Below are 19920 nucleotides of genomic sequence, written 5' to 3'. Positions count from 1 at the left end.
ACAAAAACATGGAGAACTGGAAAGGAAAAGAACGGATTTATATAATTTTCTTCATTTTTTTTAACTTTCCAAAACAGTAAATAGTAACTTTGTTTTTATCCATTTACCCTTTTAATACTAATGTTTTGCGTTCATCTCCTGGCATTAGACATAATGCCACCTTCTACAAAACGGTACATGCCTGTGCCAGATCTCCAGTCACTGTTTTCCTTTTGCCAAAATGAGATAGCCTCTGCAAGCATATATTTTATACAGAGATTAGCTCATAGAAGATGTGCAAACTCAGACGGTTGTCAAGTCAACCATTCACGTGGTTATAACGGACACCCGAGCACCCTATCAAGCTGTTTACCAGTATTCAAGAGGTAGGATTTAGACGCTAGGAGCCCTGGAGCCTTACAAGGACTATTACCTTCTACTTCCCTAAGAAATGCACGTGGTCGGTAGCCTCAAGCATGCATAAAAGCTTTATCTTATCTATATCCACTGTATTGCAGCATATAATGGTATTGGAATTAATTTTCAATTTTGAATTAATGAGATTATCAAAGGCAAAGATTTAATTGTAACTTCTGAAGTAGAGGTATTCCCTACACAGTAATTTGTAATATATTACACCTTAGACTTGCATTTTGTTACTTTTGAAATCCATCTTTTTCCAGGAAATAAATACTTGCTAATAATATCCAAAGGTCAGCACAGGAGTGTCCACTCCCAAAATTTTTGAAGTCAGAACTTATTTATCTACTTTTCTTTATTTAATGCTTGGTGCCCATATATTAAACACATTGTTTCTAAAAAGACTGAATTGCTTGGGGCCTTAGGATACAAAATACCATAATCTCCCATTTATGAATTAAAATGCAAGTCAGATAATGAGATAAAAAAAATTATCACTGTTGGAACATCTGTTGCTCCCCCCCNCCCCCCCCCAGAACACCCGTATTGAACTCCTTTGCTGGTAACTATGAACTACTGAACAAACACTGGCTGTCACTAGAAATTCTTCTGCTGTGGCAATATGGAGATACAGGGAGGTTATAAAGCTCAAAGGCCAAACAGCTGCTCTCTGTGCTATGGAGAGAAATCAGAACAGAGAGAATTTCTGAAAGGCATTCAGCATTGCTTACTAATAACAAATTTAACTAAAAATTATGAAGGCCTTCCTGTATCTTTGTATTTCGAGCTGCCTCTATACACATCACTAAAATGAAATAAAGAAAAATGCAAGTAGACATGCATACCACACCAGGAAGAACTGGTGCAAGCCACATATGTCTGCCATCAGTTGTGTCATTTACTCTGTCAATGAGTTTGTCTGGAGTACGGATGTCTCCAGACACATCCTCTAAAACGTTGACGCTATCTGGAAAAGCAGCAATATCTGAAACAAAACTTTAAGCTTAAATAACTGCAAAGAACATTTCAGAAACACCACATTCAAAAGTTCATGTTTGCTCTTCTAGATGCCATGAATATTCTCCACTGCAGTAGTACAAATTACAAAAAACTCTAAACTACTTTATGTTGGTAGTCGAGGAATTTTGGGATCCATTTCTACAAGCAGGACAATCCTTACAGATTCTGGCCCTCAGTATTATTTTTGAAATGCTAAGAAATTAACAGATTAATTTCATTTATTTTAAAGTAAATATCTATAACTACATCAATAAAGTTCCCGTAGCAAGAATGAGAACTCCCCCCCCCCCTTTTTTTTTTTTTTTGGTGACAAAGGCCCATTTTTAGCATGAACTAGTAAAAACTCGTTCTATGAAATGTATCTCAATAGGAAATAGGCATCAGTCTGACTAGGTTTTGCAGAGTTCTTTCAGATTTGTGAGATGTATTAAAAAAAAACGACAAAAAGGTCGCAACAACCGTCTATCTAGTCAGTCCTTCAATCAGTTCTTCGAGAGGGAAAGAATAAACCTTCTACTGAACAGGTTTTCCACATAACTAGACTTTCTCCTGATGAGAGACATCTACGTTAAAAACACATCTGTGTTAAAGATGCACAGGAGAATATGGACAGATGGCAATGTCTTCCGAATTATAAACCCTTAGCAATCCAGCTTGAGGGACATTAATTTCCTCTTGTCCTGCTTTCTAAAAGGCCTGAAAGAAATTCTAAAGAATTTAAAGAATAATGAGGTGATGCCTCAACTGTTTAAGAAAAGCTTGCTCCAGACCCAGTAGCTGAATCATGTTTAGCGCTGCATTAATACAGATGTGCTCCTTCTGGGACCCTAGAATATCCAAGCAGTGTCACTGTAGATACTAAACCAAGATTGTTCAAAATTAGCTGAAGTAGCTTTACTTGGCAATTACATTAGAGTGTAAAGATGCACTATTTATGTCAAAGATCTCCTGCTCCTAAAGACAATCTATTGCCACTTTTCAACTTCAAAATACTTTTTCTCCACCAGAGCTCTATTTTTTCCAAGTTAATCATGCATCAAGGAACACATAAATAAAAACACTACTCAGAAAAGTGTCTTTACCTTTTTCATTGCAACTCCTATATACTAGGCAACGAAGATCCTTAGAGATGGACAATTCATGCAGCATCCACATTTTTTATCCTTTCTAGCTGGCTAAGAAACTCCATCTTCCATATGATCAAACTACCCAATTACATAGTTGGATATGAAGCTTTCAGCTCTTAAGAGACTTAAGCTGGTACAGAGCACTACAGTATAATTCTTCAGTAATCCTGGTTATTACGAGTCTTTCAGACACGTCCTTCATTCCCTCTATTGGTTTCCCAGGGAACCCTGAATCAAATTCACAGTCTCAGCCCTTATCTTCATGACTTGGGCTGGGTGCCTAGAATAGCCTAAAGCAACAGAACAAGAGTTACGAAAAATTTGTTTCCCATGGCACACTGAAAGATTCCATGAGAGAGAAATCTTATTTCTGTTGGAAATAATGTTTTCTCTGGTGACCCTGAGACTCCCATTCGGAGGGTCAAGGACCACAGACTCCCCATCACCTGCTTTAAATATAAGGTAAAAATTTTCCTATGTATTTGTCTTATGCCAGGTAAAAAGGATACAAACACATATGAATTCCAAAATAAAAATACCTTACTATATACACTTTCCTCTCTGGAACGAAGGAAAAAATACCATACAACAATTATTAGCACTGCTTAACAATCAATTGAAAGACGAAAATGTAATGCCTGTATAAAAACCTAAAAAGAAGAGATGGTGGAAACTCAGCAGTTTTTCTTGATTCAAATGTACCGGGAGATGTGTCTCAGTCTCACAGCTGGTTTCTTACAGTGGATTCTCTATTACAAACTGGTAGTGGAAGTTGCAATTTGATTCTGAGTCTGCCAAGTTGCTTTGGTGAAAGGCTAACTTCTTGCTAGTCAGTGCCGAACAGTCATCTTGAGATAGTTGGTTGAAAGCATGAGGCTAAAGAGACCAGAATTAGAGATGACTGAATCCCCTTGAAGCAGTTGGGATCAACATTTATTTCTTCTCACTCGTGGATCTTTTATGGTCAAAGTGGAGGCCTTAGCTACCAACAGCAGCGAAGTCTGAGCTCTGGCTCAGGGGTGAAACTGCTGCACTGTGAGCACTGGAATAGTAAGGGCCTTTTCATAAGCGGAACAAGCAATACAGCTGGATAACTGAGGCAGTAACACTGCAAGGAAGAGGCATCTCTCAGATGCTTCTTTCTTTCCATTTGGTGCAGCCACTTCGAATTTTGGATCAAAGCCAAGACATGGGATCAAATAAAAATGAAACCCACAATCAATCAAAATTCTCCACAGCCAAAAAACCCAAAAAATTCCCCAAATCCAAAGAACTGTGCTCAACCTTTTCTTATGAATTAGCAACTCATCCAAAATTCTGGTCCTTCTACATAATGGAAAGCGTGATGGTGACAGCAGAGGAGACCATACCCTTCTTTAGCTTTCCCTTCTCTAACTTTGCCCTCAGAGCATCCCACAGCTGGAAAAGAAATAGCAGAGCAAAAGGGTCTAGAAAAATCATCTTTGTTGATGCATCCCATTCCAATAAGAAATGTTATGAACTATATAAAATACATTAAAATGCATGAAAATAAGTATCACCTCTGAAATACACAGAAATCCAAACAAAGTAATCACATAGGGTTTCACTCGCAATTTTGAGCATGTAGCAAGCGTTATTGTGACAGTCTGCCAGAGAGCAAACTGTGTATCTGAAAAAGATCGAGGCACTCAGTCTATAGAAGGATACTGTTTTCAGTTAGCAAGATCTGGTCTCCATATTCATTAAACAACTCTAGTCCATTCAAACCAATGTAGTATGGATCACCCCAACTCGTCAGAAGCTGGAGCTGAAAAACAACTAACAAACAGCTATTAAGGAAAATTTTGATTCCATTTTTTTCTTCCTAACAGAAAACTTAATTTGCAGTTTCCAGAATTATTCCTCAGTCCTACATTGTGACAAATGAGTTAGCTGGCTGTAAGCTCACACACTAGCACATCATACGTATTTCTAAACTCTAAATTAATGGATAGAATCTTGTTACATTCTTTTAATAACTCCACCTCTCAATATCTGGTTATTTTCTTAATGACYTAGCAACCTAAGAACATACCTTGGAAGAAAAAGAATTCACCAAATAAACTGTCGTAGTCCACAATTTCATTTCCTCAAACAGTGAGGCTTTCTTTTGCTGCAGATCACACAAGGCAATTAACTACGCCAATGAATTCATTATTCAGAAATGCACAGCACAGACATTCTCATTTGCAGTTTAGGAGAAGATTCTGACACTAGAAGCACTGGTTAGCCAAATGTCTAGCTAGGCTATGTATGCTTATAACAGAGATTCACAGCTTAAGAGGCCAGAGGAGTTTGAATGTGGTCACTCCATTTTGCAGAATAAAGGGGTTTACCTGAATGGATCCAAGCTGCACCATGCATTTTGGCCTCAAGGTTAAAGAATAGCTGCTTGTCCACTTTCTTTATGGCTGCATAAAGCCTGACAGATTAGTCAGGTCTCCTTGACAGCCACAGAATTTCATGTAGTATTTCCTATTCATACCCCAAAATTTGTAATTGAACTGGAGAAAAAAAAATTTGAAAAAAAAAATCCAGTTAGTCTTCATTTCTAGCAGTAGCCACTACCTAATGTTTTCTTAAAAATATATAGAAGAAACACCAGTAGGGGTAGATATAGCAGAGTTATGCACCCATCAGGAGTATTTTTAGTCCATTAAAAAAAAAAAAAAAAATCTTAATCTCTGAAGGGGGAAAAGTTGTCTTCTAATACTCACAGTATTTAGTATTACTACTGTGAATGTTCTTAATGTCCAATCAGTCTCAATCCTTCCTTGTTTGAAGTGACATCTTGTGGCAAAAAAGCACCATTATCTAATTATGTTGTGCTTGAAAAAAAAAATAAAATGTTGTTCACTTTTGGCCTTACTATACCTTAAACTTCATTGAATAAGTTTTCTTTTAAGATGTCTGTCATTTCTATCACTGAAAATACACCCCTCTCCCCCGCAGTTGACACAGCTAGATAAGAATGTATGTTCTTCTGTAAGATGAGTAACAAATTAATTTTATAGTTTTGTATCCTACCTCCTTATAAAACCCTACTTACTACCACCACAGCCCCTACATTGCCTTCCTATGTTCCTGAATACGTATCTGCCTGGTTTTGAGTTACCTAGATGGTAACTGGCCAGCTAATATGACTAAACTGAATGACAGAAAACATAATGATGCAATTTGTGCTGCAGACCTTTCTCTAATGGGAGCATTCATTTATATCTCCTCTACCCAGCCACTGATTTTCACAAAACTCACAGAAAGCTGGTATCACCGAGACCTCATTGTCTCCCTCAAAGTAATGGATTTTAAAGGGTTGTCAAGTAGACGAATGACATGACAGTAAGTGTGATCAAAAAAGGTTGTGATTATTTAGGAAAACATAAGTTTAAAAAGCCACAAGCAAAATGGCAAGGATATTACACAGTTCCGCTCTACTCAACCTTAAAGATATTAAATGAGACAAATTTCAAAGAAGGGTAAAGCAGAATGTTCAAAGGTATGCAAAATACAAGGGCCACTTCCAGCTTAACAGTCTCTGAATGGCATGCTGCTGGGGAATAGCAAGGTATTCCGAGTGTTAAAACATGTCTTTTGTATTCTTACACTCTTCCACAGGCATTAATTGCTAGGTACTGCTAGATACCAGGCTAATGTGCTAGCTCCACCCCGGATGGATTATAAAAGGCAGAAGCTACTAGAGTATCTAAAGACAGGTCATACATTCATATACTATATATTCCATTTATTTCTTAATTTGTTTTTAATGATACCATTCTCATTCTTGACATCTTGCTCACTTTCTTAAAACGCCAGAAACCATTGGATTCTAAAGAGTTGGGATTCATAACTGCAGTAGCTAATTCCAAGGTATTATATATAATAAAACAAGGAAGAAAATAACAGAAAAGGATACAACCACAAGGCATTAACGGTGCTTCATAGTCCATACTAGCTCGTTCTATTCTCTTTGAACCAGTCCTGCAAAAATAACCAAGACAAAATCCATTTTCTTGATGCACTCTTGGCTCATTCAGAAAAGAGCAGAATAAAGCCAGAGAAAAAGCTAAACCAAACCACAGCAAACCCCCAKATTAGGGAGCAAACTGTCCTCTGATCTCAGGAAATCTTGGAAGCCATATGCAATTTAAAAATGCAATGAAACGTTTTGCTCAGAGTACTTCATATTTTCATCCAGGCATTTCATACAGATTTGCTTCAGTGGAGAATACAAAAGAATATTAAACAATTAAAGAGAAACTGTGTAGTTTTCATAGTAAAACATCCTTCTTTACCTCCTATGTGCTCTACTAATCAGTTGGGGCTGCAGGTAGTCAACAAAGAGAATTTCTTGAGCAAAATCGAAGTGGCAGTTGCCTGGTCCCTTACGGATAAGAAAGCCCTCCGGTGGGGAGATGCTGCAACCATCCAGCGAAACATGGACTACCTTAGCCTTATTAGAAAGAAAAAAAGGCAGCAAAATAAAATAGATACAACTCAATCACATACATTTCATAAGTTGAAAGAATTGTTTCAGTAATTTTGTTGTATTTGTTTCATTCTTCTATTACACAACATCATTTGCAGAAGAAAGTATAAACCAACAGATACTGACTGCAGCCCACATTGTACAATTCAGAGCATCATAACCCACACTGAATTGCTAAGATTAACAAGGATAGGAGAGGCTGGGATGGAGGAGAGTGTGGGGGGGGGGAGGGGGGAGGGCGGGATTTGAAGAGCTCCTTCAATAATTGAGCCTTTACTAGATCCCAGCAAACTGAAGCTCCCTAAGCCTGCAGCAGCAGCATGCACATCAACCAAATGTAGAGATGCAGCTTTAAATTCAGCAGGTATCCCCAGAGTGTATTTGAGGAGATGGTTAGAACTACTTTGTCAGGTACCTGAAGGCATCGCTAGACCAGGTCACATTGCTCAGCACTTTAGGAAATCACATAACCTGAGGTCTCTCTCCTGAAAGACTCCTGTGTCTCCATTGCCTTTCTATAAAGTTTGCTATCAACCAGTTTCATTTGTCTTTGTGGCAGGTGACTTTTCCAGGATCATGCAATCTCATCTACCAAGCAGCACTGGTGTGTAACAGAAGGGCATACGAATAAACGAGAGGTACCTGCTCCAGGCAAAAAGGTTGAGCCCTGTCCATACCATAGATGCACGCATGTCTGAAGATTAAACTAAATTCAGGCACGCTTACTCAGAAGACGGAGTGTTGGTGCTCCTTCACCCTCCCCCATGAGCACCATCTGGTGCTGTAAGCATGATCCCGTCACACAATGGTTGCAATCATGCAGCAACGAGTATCATTGCACCTTGCCCCGAAATATGTTAAATGCAAACTTAGTTAATCAGAAGCAGCATGTACTGCACCGCATCTTTCAATAACTACCGGTTAAGGGAAGAATATTACCTGCAAAATAAAACAAGATGTTGTTATAATTATGACTAAAGCTTGCTGATTAATAGACTGAATCAGAATGGATTCACTTAGTTAAAAGACAATTTAGACTAAAAGTAATGTGAGTCAGTTTTCTAATCTTTTGTTTTTATACTGGTATGCATATATGATAATTTGAGGCCAATTTAGTTTTGTATGCAAATATTTTATTTTCATTATCAGTTAAGACTTCTATTAATAAAATAAGCAATATGTATAGTTGAGTCAAAAATTCCATTTCAGATGTGAGCCTAAGAACTTAAAAACTTCAAGGTTTTCTGTAAAGCCCAAATATTATCAGTTACCTGATAGTCACAACAGTTTTATACTTTTGCCATTTGTAAACTATTCAATTAAGTTACACAAGCAATATCCTAAAATCAAATCTTAAGAAGGTTTTTTTCTTTTGAACACAGACATTTCTTAATTTGAGTGTGTGTGGGGGGGAAGCAGGTACTTGACTAGAAGCAGTATCCATTCTAGTTCCAAAAGAGCATGAAGATTAATGGAGGAAATGTTTGCAAGAGTATCAAGTAGAGAAAAATAACTATTTTTCTGGTTTCATCTTTAATAAGCATGGAAGCAAAGCAAGGAAACATTTTTACATTAGAAACAGTTCTGCATGCTGTTTTCCAGTTGAATCAGGCTGCCAAGTTGGGATAGGAAGTGCAAATCCTCTGAAATTTGCTTTAGTTTAGGAAAGAGGTATTAAATAGGAGGTCTAGAGACTTAAAGATGAAACCTTACCTATTATACCACAGCTGCTTGCATTTGTGTCTGCCTTACAGCCTTCATTTCTAAAGTAATTTTCATCAGCTGAGAAGGCACTCAACCATCAAACATGGCATTTTACTCATCACGTAACAAAGCTTTCACAAGGTAATTTTTCATACAGCTGGAAATAGCATACGAGCCTTCATTTTGACAGTTCATTGCCATTAGCCTCTCACACTAAACCTATAAATAGAATCCACCAGTCTACAGCTGCCTAGCAAATCAGGATACTATTACATCCGGGGACTGCGGCTCAGAAGGAATAATACTTATTTAAGGAACAGCTGTCCTGACACCCCACAGTTTACAGCCTCATGCATCTTCATGACCTCACAGAAATCTTGCCTCTTCCCTTTTGCAGAAAATGTATTTCATTCACACTTTTACTGAGTTGCAGGTATGTTCTCCTCATTTAAGCTGCACTCAGTAACTGCTACAGGACTTACAGGTGTGCCACCTGCATACCTACTTTAATTGACTCACCTCTTTTTTAACTTTTTCCTTCTTGGTCTGGCCTCCAAAGGCCAAATTCTCTTTTTAGATATTAGGGACCTGTTTTTTTTTCTTTTTCTTCTCTAGGTTTAGCTCAGTTGGTTAGAGCATGGTGCTGCTAATGTCAAGGTCGTGGGTTCAATCCCCATATGGGGCTACTTTGAGGGCTGGACTAGATGATCTCCAGAGATCCCTTCCAACCTTGCCATTCTATGATTCTAATAATAGTTGAGCCATGGACAGGGAATTGATTTGGTTTGAATCTCACCACCTTTTAAAACTCATTTGCAAACTTTTCTCCTCTGCTCTGCCTTAGAGAAGCTTTGGCTCATAATAGTAGTGAAAACATTCTACATTGCCACTCAAAAATGGTGAAAATGGTGCTTCACGTGTCTTCTCCGCCCCTCCCCCCCCGAATCAAAGAGATTTAGGCTGGAAGGGACTTCTGCAGGTCTCCTGTCTCACCACCTACTCAGCACATGGCAGACTGCAAAGCTAAAACTTGCTCTGGGTCTTGTCTGGTTGAGTTTTCAAAGTCTTCAAGGACAGAAACGTGACCACCTTTCTGGGCATCGTCCCAGGGCTGCACCACTCTCACAAGGAAGAGCCCGTTCTTCATGTCTAGCCATATTAATTATGTTACAAATTTAGCTAAAAAAATCCCAACCCTTGTTGTCATACTGACACTATGCTTAAAAGCTGGATTAACATGCTCCTGAATCCTCTCATATATCAAAAACCTTGGGGATAATGTAATGTGTTATGAAATCTGGTATCAAACTTGGAAGTCTATAGATCAACTGCAGCTTAAACATGACATCTCATACCTTAGCCTTCTGGGATTCTTTGGCCAGTACTGTCTCTCTACAAAACACCATGATGCTATTAAAAAATTGCCAAGGCTCAGTTTTGGAGCGGGAATACTTCCCAACAGCGTTCACATGAAAGTAATTTTGGAAGGTAAACTTGCACAGAGCAGCAGTTCTACAACCTCTGCCATTAGGATTGGGCCAATCCTGTGATGGATCCAAGCCTCCAACTTCAGTTTTAGAGCGCCCTACTGATTCTTTTTGGCTTGTCTTTCTCTAGCTTGGTACACACTAACATTTTTCTTAACTACTGACTCAGTTTGGAAGTCAAGAATGCATAGCTTATGTTTCCAAATTTTTCCTTTCATATACGGATTTATAAGCTTTCTGTGCAGTGAACTGCTTAGCACTATTTTATCACATTGGTTACTGCACGTATATCTTCTGAGAACAAAAACAGGGAAATGGGTGATGGTCAAACTCGGAGTGCTAGCTGCATATAGCACATGCTCTCCAACAGGTAGCAGTTGACAATTAACTCCAAGAATTCAGTGAAATTTTTTTTATTTTATACACACACACATATATATATAAAATAAAATTTGATGCAAGTAGTAAGAAAAAAAGAAGAGAAGTAGTATGTTACACTATTTTAGCCATACAGTTTTAGCTTTGTTTGATGTTAGCTTTTCCAAACTAATATTAGAGTTCTAGACACTCTTCCTGCTTCTTGAAGGAGGGAGATTGATTGGGCTGAATACAGTCCACATACATCAACCAAGTATAACATTGCTAACAGCAGCTATTTTCTGTTGAACTGGCTAGTGAATATTTCAGTTGAACATACGATAGCCTCCATGCTACAGTGTACTTAAAAATGGAAGCCAAGTTTAAAAATCGTATGGCATGGCCATATAAATAGAGTCTTAGATTTCATGATGCAAGTTCAGAGAAATTGCATTATACTCCTTACTTTATAAGGACAGACCAAATCTCCATTTAACACCTAGCAGTTAACTAAACAGCTTTACAACATTTATAGTCAGTGTCCTAAATAGCTAATTAAAAACATTATTCTTCCTTGCACAATAGATGAGAGTTGTAAGACTCATTTGATCGTCTTTAGGCTGAGCATCTATCTATATGAAGCAATGACCCAACACACTTGAGGCTTTCTCGAAAGGTTAATGCTCACCATCATTTTGTAAAGTGACAGACTTGAGAAAAGCAGGGTGCCCAGAAACACTTAAACTCCCAGATCAGAGAAGTTCACACACAGATAATGCTTTCTGTAACTTTTCTCCCACAGAAAATCTGTTTAGATGTGTCCCCTGTTCTATCATGCCCTGTGCTGCAAGAAATAAGGAATCCATATTGTAGGCCTAAATACTAGATACTGAAAGGACACCAGTTTAGCATCATATATCTTAAAAATAGTATGTGCTACTGTATGTCTCTCGAAAAAATCAGCTGTGAAAGTTTCTTTAAACTCTCTCTGGCTTCCTCCCCACCCCCGATACTTGCTGCTTGTGGAGACAGAAATACATTACACCTGCCACAAAACTCAGAGTCAGACAATCTAGAAAGATTTATGGTGTTCCATTAAGACAGCTATATTCATTTATCACAGTACCAATTTTCCAATGCACTGCTGTATATTTTTGCTGGCTTCTTTTCTTTTACTTACCCCTCTATAGGTATCCTCTGGAGATTTATTATAGTTCCAAAAGCGAAGCCCTGCAACACTTTCAATTTTATCAAAATGAATTGTGAACAGATGATCTTCTCCAAAAGAGAAGGGGATAAGCCACATATGGTCATCCTCAACTGTAATATTAGTCCCATCTATTAACCTGCAAAAAAAAAAAAAAAAAAAAAAAAAAAAACCATTAGCTGCAAAAAGGAAAAGCTTGTTTTTCCTCATGAAAAACAGGTGCTTTACTAGGTGCTAAAATTTTTCTAATTTTCACTTGTAGCAACAGAGCTTTATGATGTCTCTGTGCACTCAATTAAAAATAGCACTGTAAACATCAAAAATAATGTGTGATCATCTAATTAAAGATGGGGAGGGAGGAAAGATGCAGCATTTCCTTCAGTGGAATATGTTTGAGATAAAAACAGAAAAATCCTCAAGTTTAGCTTACATGAACAGGGGCAGGCAGAGAAGAGCCCTGCCACATTTGCATGACAGCTGAAGGTAAAAGGTTTAGACTCAGAAGCCATATAACTTATCAATACAGTTCCACATCTAGGCTAATGCTCCCGCCACTCTGCAGCATATTACTACACTAACACAACTATGCTGATTCCAACAAGAGAATTGGATGGTAGATGGATAGCTCAGAAAAGCATTTGCTCGCATCCTTTTGCATGTGCATAGTTAGGCATATTCCTCCCTTAAAAAAAAATTATATATATATAACATATATAATAATATATTAATATAATAATATATAATAATAATACATATAATATAATAATATATAATATAATATTTTATATATATATATATATATATATATATATATATATATATATATATAATTAGTATTGCAATGCCTTTTTGTAAAGAGAAGGATTTTTGGGCTGACTAGAGAAATTTCATTACATTATTTCCTCATTTCTGACCTTGTATCTCCTATCACAAACTACAGACACAAATAGAAGAGAATGTGAACTCACTGCTCATTGCCTCACTGTACTTACTTTTGTACACTGCCTTGTGTATATAGGAGTGCCAGACTTGGCAGTTCCTTAAAAAAACAGATTTGATTAACGACACTTTCACAGAGGAATTGTTGATCGGGGAGCTTATGAGAGAAGATATAATCCTTGACTTGGTCCTGAAGAGTATCTAGGATTTATTCAAAATGCTACAGTTAAAGAGCACTGTACTCAAACTCAACATGCTTGCAGGAACAGTAAAAACCAGAAAAGCCCCTACTGCTTCTGTTCAAAAAGGGTCTTAAGCAAAAATAATGAAGTATGTTAAAAAAAAAAATACAGAAGCAACCAAATAAAATCATTACACACAGCATACAGAATATTAAGAGACATCATACTGCAAGTATACAACAAACGTGTAACACTTACAAAGACAGACTTTAGAAAGAGGAAGGAATTGAAAAATAAAGAAGCCTGCCTAGCTTAGTGGCAGGATGAAGAAAGTTATTGGAAGTCATCTTTCAACAGAAGTCATGACCAAACGAAGTAAATAAAAAGGATCATAAATTCTGGAAGGCTAAGCGCATACATAAATGCAAACCTTAAAACTGACTTCATAACAGAGGGTAGAGAATGCAGCAAGTGTGATGATAATTTTAGCGAGAGTTCTTCAGATGAACAGGGGTAGTACAGACAAGCAAGCTTGACATCTGTGTTAGTCAAGTTAGCAGAAACTGTAATAAGGATAGAGTTAGTATATATGTGGATAATACAGTATTTTAAGGAAGACTCAAAGATGGAAAAGAGAAAACCTACATCACAAGCCTATTAGCAGACCATAAACATGCTGGAAGACAGGATTAGAATTGAAAATGCTCTTACAAATAGAGATACGATCTGGAAACATCAGGATGCAGTTCAATAACAATAAATGCCAAGTCCTCCCCAAAGCAATATCCTTTATTTCTACACTGTTACCATTTTGTAACTAAAAAAATTTGAGGAAACATGCATGTCAACGAATAAAGCTTCAATGAAATTAGGGAAAAAAAAAAAAAAAAAGCTGCAAAATTGCCAGAAGTGAAAATGCCACCATGTAATTCCCTCGTAAGTTGTTGCCTCTTTCTAACTTGAATTTTTTCCTTGAAATTTTCCAAAATCCTGCATAAGTTTCACTGCATATGCATARAGAGTTGCTACAGGGGAAACACATTTCTGCTTGGAAAGTCCTGAGCAGAGATATCAATCAGGCATGTCACCACCTCCTAATTCAAACACCATCTTTTAGAAACATCTCCTTCATGTTTCTACAACAAGCTGCTCCTGGGTAGCTTGCAAAAACCTAGGAGTGAGCAGTGATGATATAAAAATTGTGTTTACATTAACATGTATTAACCATAACATAAGGCTTATATAATATTTAATATAATCACTATAATATTAATGTAATTAATATAATCACTATAAAATCTGATTTAAAATGTAAAATCTAAAAATTGATGGTTCAGTACAAGAAATGTTGGTTGATTAGAATATATAGCAGACTGTCACTGAAACAGCAGGCACAAGGCAAGAAAATTGCAGAAATGCTTAGACATTCCAACTCTTGCTACTTACTTTTCTAGTGTTCTGGAATCTCCCATATACTCTGGAAGATCATTTAAGTCTTGGGGTGAAGCAGAAATCTGTTCTGTAGTTATTTTTAATGCTTGACCATTCTTTCCTATCACTTCAAGTCCAGTCAGTCCAAGGTAATGAGAGTCTCCCCAGGTCATGGTAAAATTCAGCTGTAGGCCTACATAAAAAAAAATATACATATATACTTATCAGTTTAAAGTACGGGGTCAAGACTCCAAATTTGAATAAGTGTGAAGCAGAAGACATTTCCATAGGTACATAGCAGCCAAAAAACTCAACACCTGAACATAAAAGGTCTGGAATTTTCTTAAAAATAATTGAAGATGGCAGGAAATCAGGACTCCTTAAAGACTTTTCAGCACAAATGTTTTGCAAAACAGAATGCCAATGTGAAATTGCTACTTACAAGTCCATGTTCCCATCAAAACCACTTGGAACATTACTCTGCACATTACAGGTCAAGAGTTCCATATTCTCATAAATTGTTCTAAGTTGCTATTTTACTATTTGTTTAATGATTAGAGATTTTTTTTTTAAGAACTAATTGTTTTGTTTGCCATCTTCCAAGATACAGCCGTTTCCAGAAGTCTCCCTATTCATAGATGCTACAAACTCTTCCTCTAAAAGGAGCAGGCATCTGGCCAAGACTTCCCCTTCATTCTCTTCCCTCTCTGACACAGCCAGCTAATCACCTTGCTCCTGGCTGGCTGAGCACCTCCTTCCACCTAGTCCTTTCCTAGTGCCTCCAGACTTCCCTACTCACAAGATGGATCTGCCAAGCACCTGCCACTTCGCTTATCCACTTCCATAGGTTTGATTTCTCCATCTCTAGTGAATTCTAACCCAAACCATCCCTTATACGCCAAGTTGATTCTGTTCCCTTCTTCATTATGAGTATCATTTTAGGAGATTATTAAATAGTTTAATCATGCCTTTATGCTGCAACATCCTTGGTGTGACTGCTTAGTTTGTATCTCCACCTTCTTTCTATAGGGAGCTACAGTATCCCCTACTCAATGGGGTTGCTATTGCCGCTGTAGGATGCTCCCTTTCTCATCTGCAGAGCTAGCAAGAGCAACGTAAGTGGGGTGAGCTCCAGCCATCTGACACTGGCTTTAAAGGGAGAGAGCTACCAATTCCCTGCCATAGTGCTTTAAGGAAGTCAAAAGCTGAGAAAGGAAGGAGATTTTTTCAGTGACAAGAACCACCCCCAACTCCAACATACGAAATAATTTATTTCCACTTATTTGGTCACCCTATACACCCTATATTTTTATATAATTTTTTCCCCTCTTTCCCTAATATACACTGTATTAAAGACAAAGATTCTAGCGTTCAAGCTATTTTCTTGGTGCACAGGAACTCTTGACTTTGGAAGCACATCTCATTGCTTTCTGTTCTTAGGGTTGACATCACCCTCACCCAGTCTTTCCCATTTCCATCCATTCAGATACCAAATTCATTAATTTGCATATTTGTAACTAATTTGCACTAGAAGTCACATTACAGCTACAGCTGACTTCAAAAAGAATGGCCAGAGCACAGTGAAATACTTTGCATTTACCTGGCCTGTCACAGGAGGATAATTCCTCCCTTCACTCCTAACTTGTGAGGAACTTAAGGTTGCTGCTGTTAAGGAGGTTTTCTACTGCCACTAGAGGCACTTCTGGAACTACTCACCCTACTGCCACTCTCCAGGCTGTGACCTACTAGTGCACATATTGACCAAATGATTACCGTTTTCTGTCATGCACAAGCAATATACGTATTTTGTTTAGATTTGATCAGATTTTGTACTTGAATACTTCCCAGTCCGCATGTTTACCTCCATCTAATACCACGGTATCTCCTGTAAATCTGTTAGACCTTTATTGGGCTACCAACATCCTATTCATTTGTCAATATACAACTCCAGATCAAGTATATTATCAAACGTCTCATTACTTAGTTTGTGCAATAACAGCACATACATAGCAGCTACATGACAGATTTTAGAATTACGCAGAAATAGAGAAGTACCTATTGTATCTTAAGTTTAATTATTATCTTTTGAAAGCTAAGTCACTATACAGCCTCATCTAAATCTAGCCTCTCATAAATCCTAAATGACTACATCTCTTAAAAAACACTAACTTGTAGGTAAGTCAAAAAAGAAATGTAGTTTAGCAATCCATTTAACTTACTATCTTCATATGAGAACTGGACACATGGAAGTATTTTAATGAGACAGAATTGCTTACACTAGTGAAAAGCAGTGATGATGATTAGCCTGCATCTCCAGAAAATAAATAGGAAAGAAAAATCGTGCAGACAAAAGATTACTAGCGTATCTTCAGGTCTAGCTACTTCATGTCTTACTGAAAAAATACAATTAACATTTACAGGTATGACAAGCAATATTCTAGTCCAATCAGCTTTGACAAAAATCCATCACTGTAAATGAAAAATATCTTTCATATCATTCATCTCCAAAACGTAAGAACCACCAGGTCTGAAAATACCTAAAGCAGCACCAGTAATCACAATGCACTGGGGAGGTGGGGGGAACTAGCATTAAAGCTACTAAACCATACAGGCTAATTACCTGTAAATACTTGCTAGCAATTTACCCAAGACTAAGCATCAACATACACAAATTCAGCTGAGTTTTAAGATCTCTTTAGCATTTACAAGGACGTTAAGAAATATATAGTTTATTTAGTTGACAAGCTTGGAGCTATAGCTACACTGGTATTAGATGCTATTACCAAGGCCATTGCTAAGTCTGAACCTGCTTACTATACAATTGCAATCACGCAAGAGAGAACTCATTCAAAACTAGAGTATATATTCAAACAGACTAAGGGAAAAAAAGGGTCAAGCAGCTATCTGTGTAGCGTTTAAAGCTTGTATTATCATGCTGAAGCCTTCAGAGAACCACAGAATGATGTAGGGTGGAAGGGGACTCTGGAGCTCCCTAGCCCAAGATCCTGCTCAGAGAGTCTCCATTAGGTCAGGTCACTCAGGAGCTTGCCTAGTGCAGGATTAACACCTTCAAGGATGGAGATCCCAAAACCTCTCTGGGTCTTTGTTCCAGTGTTTGACAACCCTCATGGCAAAATAGCTTCTCCTTGTATCTAGTTGGAAAGTCTCGTGTTCCCCTTTGTGTCTATTGCCTCTTACTCTGCCTCTGCGCACCTCTGAGGAGAGCCTGGCTCCATCCTGTCTACACCCTCCTCTTTCCTTCTCCAGGATGAACGAACTCAGTTCTCTCAAGCACTTCTCACACATAAGGTACTCCAGCTACCTGACCATCTCTGTGACCTTCCACTGCCTTGCTTCAGTATGTCAGTGTTTTTCTTGTCTTGTGGCAGCCCCAAACTGGGCACAGTATCCCAAACACAACCTCATGAATGCCTAATATAAGAGATTAATTCCTCTCCTCACCCTGTTAGCTACATTCTTGCTCATACAGCCCAGGAGGCAGTTAGCCTTCTTTACTGCAATCCCATACAGCTGACTCCTCTTCAACTTGTGGTGCACCAGAACCTCAGGCCCTTATCATCCACTTATCCCATCCATCTCTCACCAGTTTGACTACAAGGAGACTATGGGAGATTGTGTCAAGAGCCTTGCTAAAAGTCAAGGTAAGCTGTTGGTAAAATTGGGTTGGTCAGGCATGATTTCCCCTTAGCATTAGAAGCATCTCCATATCACAAGTCCCAGATGAAAGAGGCAGTACTGATTCTAGATCTTCCACAATTCTCAGTCATGTTCCAAAAGCAGCAGCAGGGAGAGGGCTCTTACTCCAGGTCTGTGCACCTCTTCCCTTCCCCCCAGCATAATGAGAACAAGAAATAATATATGCAGGCAGGACAGAGTAAGTAGAAGTAAAGGGTTTCCCCACAAACACAAACTGTAGATAATAGATGGCTTCTTGGTTTTGTGCAAGCTAATTTACAAAGATAGTCTCTTGTAGGCAATTAACATCATTATTTTCCTGTGCAAGAAACTACACTGAAGTTCCTATTGTGGTTCACAAAACACGGAAAGCTTCCCCTACTTCTAGCTAGCTTCTTATACAGCTCCTCCTCAGCAAGCACTCAGTAGGAATCAGGGCCTCTTTGTCTGGTAGAGACAATATAGTTCAATCAGCTGATTAGCAGTATCCTGTCAGTATGCAAGACTGATCTGAGCTCTGAATAATATTTCCTCTTTTACCCACTTTAAGAAGTGGGAAGAGGGAGAGGCATCTTAGAAAGTTCATAGATATGCTGAATAAGGCATAGCATTTGTGTGTATTTTCAGCAGGCACATCATAGACTGCTGAAGGCTTTATGCTATGCCCATGAACCCATTTTCTCCCGCACTAGCCAAAGGACCAAGAACTAGTACCAAAAGTATTGGGCATTCTGGAACTTGCGTGAGGCTTTCACTGGGGAAAGGCACGAAAAATATTTTGAAGGCACATAGAGAGTTGTTTTGGTAGAGGACACATCCATATCACGTGTACCTGATTAGTGTAACACTCTGGTGTGTCTGAAGTGTTTCTAATGTCAACCTGACTTGAGAAATTCAGTCAGTCTACAGGAATACACAGAACAAAGGATTGTGAAAGAATTACTGGGTAACGGACACAGCTATCACAAATCCAGTTCAGGGACTAGGCAACTGACTAGAGTTACTTTTTGCAAATTAAATGCCAATTGTTATGATACAGTGTTCTGAATACTACAGTAAACGAAGCTGTTACCTTAGAAGTGCAATTATTCTTTTTGTTATTCCAGATGTGACATCTGCCACTAGGTTGTGTAGGACTGACAAATCCGATACTCCTTGATAACATGTCTGGGGAAGGGTGGGTGAGGAGAATCAAAGAACTTACACTTTCCAGTAAATACTCCCGGTTCCTTGGGTGCAGACTCAGAGAAAGGGTCTGACACAATTACCTGATCTTGAACCTAAAAAGTAAATCAACAGATGCAATAAATATGCATATCTTATATAAATATACATTACAGACATAAAACTGCTTATAAAGTGCTACTAATATGCAGACGGTTAGACATGAAAAAATCCCCCCATCTTGCCACAGATGATTAATAATTTTGATCTGATAGACTAAATAATGAAACAAAACTACTGCAGCAGAGAAAGGCTGTCCGAGGAACAATGGAAAATATCCCCGAAATGTAGAAGACTATGTGGATCCACAGAGAGTCGAGGCTATTTGTGGGGGGCTTTTTGTTGTTTTTGTTGTTATCGTTGTTGCTGTTGTTAATGCACGGAACATACAAGGGGCTAACTCCTGGCTGCAGTGACCACGAGATGGTAAAAATCATGATCCCGAGAAGAGGAAGCAGGGCAAAAAGCAGTATCACAACCCTAGACTTTTAAGAGAGCAGACTTGAGCCTCTTCAGGGATCTGCTTAAAAGCATCACATGGAATTCTGCACTAGAAGAAAGAATGGTCCAAGAAAACTGGTTTATATGCAAGGATCACCTCCTCCAAGCTCAAGATAGTCCACTTCACTGAACAGGAAGT

General features: G+C 38.2%; 1 protein-coding gene across 6 annotated transcripts in view; it reads right to left on the bottom strand.

Annotated features, from left to right (window-relative positions):
* Positions 1–19920, bottom strand: part of KATNIP (katanin interacting protein) — an 81115-nt gene that overhangs the window by 7545 nt on the left and 53650 nt on the right. For 5 of the 6 annotated variants that reach the window (XM_085307237.1, XM_085307236.1, XM_085307240.1 and 2 more), the window contains 7 exons: positions 19261–19336; positions 14376–14553; positions 11782–11947; positions 6860–7017; positions 6481–6545; positions 4236–4346; positions 1245–1384 (listed from right to left, as the gene is read on the bottom strand). In XM_085307237.1, the coding sequence (XP_085163363.1) occupies positions 1245–1384; positions 4236–4346; positions 6481–6545; positions 6860–7017; positions 11782–11947; positions 14376–14553; positions 19261–19336 (894 nt within the window). The remainder of the gene's footprint in view (positions 1–1244; positions 1385–4235; positions 4347–6480; positions 6546–6859; positions 7018–11781; positions 11948–14375; positions 14554–19260; positions 19337–19920) is intronic. The other variant, XM_085307241.1, reaches the window with a different exon arrangement.

Source organism: Rhea americana, unplaced genomic scaffold, assembly GCF_003343005.1.
Source record: "Rhea americana isolate MKP2758 unplaced genomic scaffold, rheAme1 scaffold_255, whole genome shotgun sequence".
NCBI classification, from domain to species: domain Eukaryota; kingdom Metazoa; phylum Chordata; class Aves; order Rheiformes; family Rheidae; genus Rhea; species Rhea americana.
This window is presented reverse-complemented; position numbering and strand designations above follow the sequence as displayed.